This window comes from Pundamilia nyererei, unplaced genomic scaffold (genome assembly GCF_000239375.1).
Source record: "Pundamilia nyererei isolate P.nyererei 1_Seehausen unplaced genomic scaffold, PunNye1.0 scaffold00184, whole genome shotgun sequence".
Taxonomy (NCBI): Eukaryota; Metazoa; Chordata; class Actinopteri; order Cichliformes; family Cichlidae; genus Pundamilia; species Pundamilia nyererei.
This window is the reverse complement of record NW_005187585.1, coordinates 104,678-111,992: the sequence shown is the minus strand read 5'-3', so window position 1 is coordinate 111,992 and position 7,315 is coordinate 104,678. Positions and strand designations below refer to the sequence as shown.

The 7,315-nt window shown below is 39.5% G+C and overlaps 1 protein-coding gene across 1 annotated transcript in view; it reads left to right on the top strand.

The window, feature by feature from the left end:
• Positions 1-6,952, top strand: part of map2k5 (mitogen-activated protein kinase kinase 5) — a 59,479-nt gene extending 52,527 nt beyond the window's left edge. The window contains exon 22 of the mRNA XM_005746822.2: positions 5,006-6,952. Within this exon, the coding sequence (XP_005746879.1) occupies positions 5,006-5,116 (111 nt within the window). The 3' untranslated portion in view covers positions 5,117-6,952. The remainder of the gene's footprint in view (positions 1-5,005) is intronic.
• Positions 6,953-7,315: the final 363 nt, after the last annotated feature.

Here is a 7,315-nt window from a genome sequence, read left to right as displayed (position 1 = left end):
CATATTTCTGCGATTTTTAGGGCCGAGTACAATAACCTCAGTTTTATCTGAATTAAGAAGCAGAAAGTTAGAGGCCATCCAGGTCTTTATGTCTTTAAGACATTCCTGCAGTTTAACTAATTGGTGTGTGTTATCTGGCTGCAAGGATAGATAAAGTTGGGTGTCATCTGCATAGCAGTGAAAATGTATGCTATGTCTTCTGATGATGCTGCCTAAGGGGAGCATGTATAATGTAAACAGAATTGGTCCTAGCACTGGACCCTGTGGAACTCCATAATTAACCTTATTGTGTGAAGAGGACTCTCCATTTACATGTACAAATTGGGCTCTATTAGATAGATTCAAACCATTACAGTGCAGTACCTGTAATACCTACAGTATGCTCTAATTGCTCTAATAATAAAAAATATTATGGTTTACAGTATTGAACGCTGCCTAAGGTCTAGCAGGACAAGCACAGAGATGAGTCCACTGTCAGAGGCCATGAGAAGATCATTTGTACCCTTCACTCAAGCTGTTTCTGTGCTGTGATGAGCTCTGAAACCTGACTGAAACTCTTCAAATAAACCATTCCTCTGCAGATGATCTGTTGTCTGTTTTACAACTACTCTTTCAAGGATTTTTGATATGAAAGGAAGGTTGGAGATAGGCCTATAATTAGCTAAGATCGCTGGGTCAAGAGAGGACTTTTTAAGTAACACCAGCTTGGAAGACAGTGGTACATGGCCAATTATTAGAGATCTGAAGAAGAAATTTTATTTAAAAGCGCCTTTCAAGAAACCCAAAGACAGTAAATAGTAGAATAAGACACATCGTAGAACAATGATAAAACAAAGAACAATTTAAAAAAACACAAGATAAAATAAACAAACAATGAGTTCACAGATTGTTCAGTTCACTGGTTGATCATATTTAAGATTGAAGGATTAATTAATGGCAGGATTTCTTTGAGCAGTCTTGTAGGAATGGGGTGTAAAAGACACGTTGATGGTTTGGAGGAAGTCATTACTGAAGTTAACTCCGAAAGATCAATTGGAGAAAAAGATTCTAAATAAATATCAGTGGTACTGCATGTACCATAATGTTAGAATGAATGGCTCTGCATGAGACCCGTGTTTGGCTTTTTGTTAGCCTGGCTACAGCGCTGAAGAGAAACATATGGTTGTTCTTATTTTCTTCAATTAATGAGGAATACTAAGATGTTCTAGCTTTACAGAGGTTTTTTTTTTATCAAGCAGCAAATTAATTTTCCAGGCTAAATGATGATCTTCTAAATTTGTGATACGCCATTTCCTCTCCAGCTTAAGCGTTATCTGTTTCAAGTACTTCCTATTTGAAGGTCTCTTTTTAACAGGAGCTACAGTATCGAGAGTCATATGTAATAAAGAAGTAGAATTTTTAACAAGATAATCGACTTCTATGGGAGTAGCGTTCAGGTAGCTGGTCTGCTCCTTATTCTAAATTTAAACGTTTTCAGGAAAGCATCAGATTCTCACTAGGTGCCCAGTTCAAAGACATGTATGTTAGGTTAATTGGTGTAGATGTGAATGTGGGAGTTCGTGGTTGTCTGTCTCTGTGTGTGTTAGCCCAGTGTTGGGCGGATAACCTGATCAGGACATTTGTCAGCTGTTTTTTGTGTAGGATCAAATATTCAGATTTAGGTTCAAACTTGACCATGGAAACAGTTTACTCGCTCTCCTTGAACTTTTGATGTTTAGTTTTATTTTCTGGACTTCCTGTGATGTCTTGTATACACTGTTCAGTTCTTTTTTCCTCATTTTAATCATAATTCATCTATTTCTTGGGTGTGATGGGATGTGATGACAGAAAAGAGGCTAAAAGAGCACTGTGAGAAGTACCTTCATCGAGGTCAAACTCCAGCAGATGTCTCTGGCCTTTAGGGTTAATTTCTAGAGTGGAGGTTGGAGCCTGATTTTAAAAACATTACTCAGGACTTCCTTCTTTATTTCTGTATCACTCCCTCTCTACTGAGGGAAGGAAGAATGATTGATGAGATGGGTATTCAGCACATAGGGGCACCCAGGAGCGTCCACTCCGCCCGTCTCATACTGACACACACACACACACACACGCACGCTTACAATGATATGAGAGTAATTAACCTCAGACTGTGTTAACCCCAGCTGGCCATTAGAAGGACAACAGGATTGATGGGACTCCCCCCTAGTCTTTAACAATCTCTACATTTTGTGCATGATTAAAACACACTGCAAAGTGTTTCCATTTTCTTTGAAGTGTTCACAAAGGAAACCGCAGCGAGCAGAGAAAGCAGAAAAGTCAAAAATCAAACAAATCCTGATACTGTCTTTTTTTTAAGTTATCACTTTATTCCCCCTCGGTGTGATTTTTATTTTTATGAACATAATTGTCACATATTTCCCCGTGTAACCACAAATAGACAAGAAGGCTCTCAGGAGGAAAAAAGTGGACCAGCCTGTCCTACTTTATCACTAATCTTATATTGTCTGCACCAGTTTGGGTGTTGCTGGCGGGTATTAAAGACCCCAGAAGAAACAGCTGACAACAACATTACTCACCTTGGAGTCACTTTCTGCCTCCAATTTGAATCACACTAGTCATGTTCTTTTCATATTGACAAGATTTGCATTTTGCTTTTGACTTGCAGCCCTGCAGATCAACGAAATATAAATGTTAAAGTTTTATTTTTTAAAAAAATGTTCAGGTTGGCAAAGAAGGTAGAACTCACCTTGATGTTTTAAGGTCAAAATTAATAAGTGGCAGATTAAAATAAAATCACTGTAGCTGGCAATGTGTTCTGTTTATGTAACATTTTATGTAGATTTGGATACAAAGTTTGTGGGTTTGTGATGGTCACAAAGTGCAGTTAAGGACTCAATAACACAACCATAGAGACTCGTTGGCAACCACTTAGCAGCTCCTGGTCGCTAGTGAAAGGTGTGTATTCACTGTTTCTTGGATGGCAGTTGCTGGGTGAGATTGGTCACAGATCGGGGTGCTGCAAACCAGTTGTGGGATTCATACTTTTCTCTAGCAACCAATGGTTGCTAAGGGGATTGCTGACTGGGCTCTAGATGTGCATGACTTGAGAATGCAGGTTTATCCCTCTTGGTTGGTGATTGCCAGATTGGTGCCAGTAGGCCTCTGAGTCTGTGGGACTGATGCTTGAGGCAGACTGGGTCATGTTTTCCTTTGTAGGTATTTATGCTAGAAATCCAATTTGACTTGATGTTGGCCACAGAGACAGGTGGAGATCAATCCTGATTAATTTCCTCATATATGAATGGGCAGAAGTCTCTTGTCAGCCCTTAGAAACATAGATGAAAGCATCATAGTTGCATTAACTCTTTAACCCTGTAAAGACTGTTGAGATTAACCCTTGAAGCTCTTCTGAATTTGAATTTGAACTTCTAAATTGGTTTCTGTCATATTTCAGGCCTGTTTATTGAACAAAATGACTTGGTTTCCATCGGAAGTTAGTGAGTGTGGTCTCTGCCTATGCAGTTACTCTTGGAAACCCGGAAACTATTCGAATGTTCATCAAATCGTGCCTTTATTGATATATACAGTACTCAGGGCATCAGATGTGGTCTTTATGGGGGAAGGATTGAAAGGTGAATAGATGTTTATACAGACAACATGCTGCTAACATGGCTGAAATCAAACTCTTCAGTAGTGGTACTATATTTAAGTGACGTTAAATATATCTTTTTTTTCTGTTGTTTTGTGTTAATCATTGGCTGATATACGTTATTGTCTCTTGTTATCCCAGATTCATTGACGTAGCTCCGTGAAAAAAAGCTGAGCGTGTGTCTTTGTTTTTTTGCTGAGATTGATCTTCTTACTTTGAACTCCTCCAAACGGCGTGCAACACTGACAGCTTCTTGTTGTTCACGACGGAAATCACTGAGATCAGTGTTGACAAGTTCATTTAAACCGGCCGGCCAGAGCGCTGTTTACCTAATTGGACATCTAGACACTCAAATAAAATTCCTGGTTAGTCCGAGTTGATTTGTCTCATTTGCAGCCTCCTCCCCTCTCACCTCTTGACCCTCTGTGACCTCTGCAACCTCTGGTCCACAGTCCTCCAGATGAGTCTGGTTACTAGGACCGCTGACATGTGACATCTCTGTTTAAGTCCTGCAGCAGTAACAAGTGAATGGTGCTGGAGTCTGACGGCTCGATGGGCTACAGGGTCGTGTTGGTGGGTTTCCCGAAGCACAAGAAGGCTTCAGAATTAGTCTTTTTTTTTTTTTTTTGGAAAATGTGTTCAGAAGGAGCGTTCATGATTGGGCTGTGTTTCTGCCATGGCTGTCTTTTATTACAAAGCTCATCCCACATCCTGTTATGACTCACGTAGCTCATTAAACTTAAAAGATATTTGTTTGAAATGCTCTGACAAGCCATTACTTAAACGTTCTGTCTTTAAAACCAAATCTGTTGGACATTAATATTTAAGAGGGTTTTATGATGTTCCCGTTTAAGTTGTTTGCATTTTATCATTTTGTGAATCATGACTCAGATGCAAGTAGCTGCTACACCGTACACTTCGCATAAAGATGTAATAATGTTTGTGGCTCCAATCTGTTTGATAATAAAATAATATTGTAGAATGGGTGGAAACATTTGAGTTTTCTTTTCTTTTTTTTATGAGAAAGCTCATTACTTGTGTTTTTACAGCCACTTTAGTTCATTTTTTACCACATAGCAGTTATTATGAAGGTCATATATGTTGTATTTATTTTTATGTTTGTTAAAAAAGTGAAAAGTATGATTTACGATATAATCCAGTAAATTTTGTTGCAAAAAAAAAAGTAAATTATTACTAGAACCTTAATTTAATTGGCTCATTTTGATTCCCAGCAGCCTTTATTTACTTACAAATACCTTTTTATTTTTTAAAATTTAACTTTGAGTCTTTAAATGTGCTCGCTTTGTTCTCCACAACCTTTTCTTAGATATTCTAAATAGAATCATTAAGCGCTTGTGTTTTTCCTTCATACAGGATCATCCCTTCATCGTACAGTATAACGATGGAAATGCGGAGGTGGTGTCGATGTGGGTGTGCCGCTGTCTGGAGGAGAGGCGAGCTCAGCTGGCTCAGGGACGCATGTGACTTCTTCCTGTCGGCAAACTGTGGTGGACCCGAACGTTTGATCCCAAACACACATCAAAGGATTCAGGGTCAAATACGTCCACGCGCACTGGACAAGTACCTTATTATGAATGGACCGAAATCACTAGATGTTACTTTATCTGAACGATTCTTGATGTAACAGACACCCAGGAGCGCGCTCGCGTCCTTTAAACTGAATATTAATCTCTGCATCGACGGGTCTGCACCTGGAGATCCTTTCCATTTCAAGGGAATCCCAAAAAGCAGTGACCATTAAAGTCGGCTGATTTTAAAGCATCAGAGACGAAAAGAAACTTCAAAGCACAAGACTCGGGCGCGGGCAGAGTTACGCTCTGCGTCGATGATGGCATCCCAAATAGCCGTCTTGTGCTTTACTGTTGACAGCCCTCCCATGAATGTTAAGGTTTTTTGCCTGTGAGTAACTACCCATCTGTGTGCCTATTTTTCCAGTGCTATAATTTCTTACCTCAGCAAACTTGATTTGTGACTGCAATATCAAGACACCCCACCCCTACCCCCGAAAATGTACTTACTTTTAGCTCCTGGAGTTGAACATCTGCATAGAGTTTTTCCTGAACTGGTGAGGCTGAGTGTTATCTGCTATATTCTAGAAGCCATTAAGACTGAAGGAAAATGCAGCTAAAAGCATAATCTCCCCTTATAAAGCACCACTGTTTAAAATGCTCTTTTAGTCACATTGTGACCACTAAGTTACTTTAGAATAAAATGTCATGTATTATTCAGAATTAGACATTTCACTGGGTTGCCTAAGAGATCGCTTTATTTTGCTGTAAAGGGAAAATGTTAATGCAGTGTACTTGACACCAAAGACGATATAGACGGTGAATTATATTGATTTTTCGTGAATGAGGCAAATGTAAGAGGCCGAGTGACTAAAATGAATTGTTTCAGAAAGGTTTTTATGAAATGTGTAATGCTTAAGTGCAATTAACCTGCATTGCTTCCCCGTATTCACAGTGAACGTAGCTTACAGTGGCGCGACCTGCACAGCGTGTGAATCGATGGAAACGAATGCAATGGGGAAAAAACAAGCAAAACATGAGCCAGCGGTTAATTTTTTTATCAGTTCAACGCGGTTTCATCCTTTAAGTTGTAAATCAACAACCTTTATGAATGATCAGAAACTGAAAGTACATGTTTACTGAAGCGTCACAGATGGGTAATCGTGTTGTTCTTAATGTGGGAAATGCTGAAGGTTGCTGTGTTATTTAGTTTTGATCTGTTTGCCCTTCATGTCAAAAATGGACAAACAATTAGCGACCGCAAAGCTCCGAACAAGCTGCTTACCTGTGCGTGGCATTCACGAATCCTCCTTTTTATTTCAGCACCCACGTTAGAGCAGCTGCACAGCCTGCATGAGACCTGCGTCTGATTGAACCTCCTCGTGTAACAAAATTAGGCTAATACTGCTCTTTCTCACTCATGGTGTTTGTGTCCACAGCACAAACGCTGTGGACATGCACAGTTTAAGGTTTGAGTCCATCATGTGGAGATAAGAGTAGGTGAGGTCAATCACAACAAGTCCAAGTACAACAGGTTTTTAAACCCATGTGACTGATGATTTTGTAAGTTTGGTGAAAATGTGCAGAAATCCATACTGGTGCATTTAAACTACAATTTAATTAATATTCATATTTGAGTATTTCTCACACACAAAAAGAATGAAAAAGCTAGAGATGGCACGATACCACTTTTTTATGTCCGATATCTGTCGATACCGATATAAATCCGATATAGCATATTTTATAATCAATAAAACTTTTTTTTTTTATATCTTGCTGCATTTTAAGTTAAACTCACCGTGGGAATGCTTTACAAACACTCAGAGATGCTTGCTTTACTTCTCTGGGATACCTTTCTCAGAGATTAAATGCCGGTTTGGAAGCACATAGCGAGGCTCCAAATGCTCAACCAGACCGCCTCCCAGGTCTCGCACGCCACAGCCGCTCTATCACGTGACGCATATTCCTCCGACGTGCTACGGTTATGAGCTGGGTTACGCCATGTCGCAAGTTTTGTGAGGTGCTTTTGTGATAGTTAATGGACCGGATTACATTTTTTATTTCTCTCCAATATCTGATCCAGTAATTTAGGTCAGTATCGGACCGATACGTAATATGGGATCAGTCCATCTCTAGAAAAAACCAAAAATGTCTT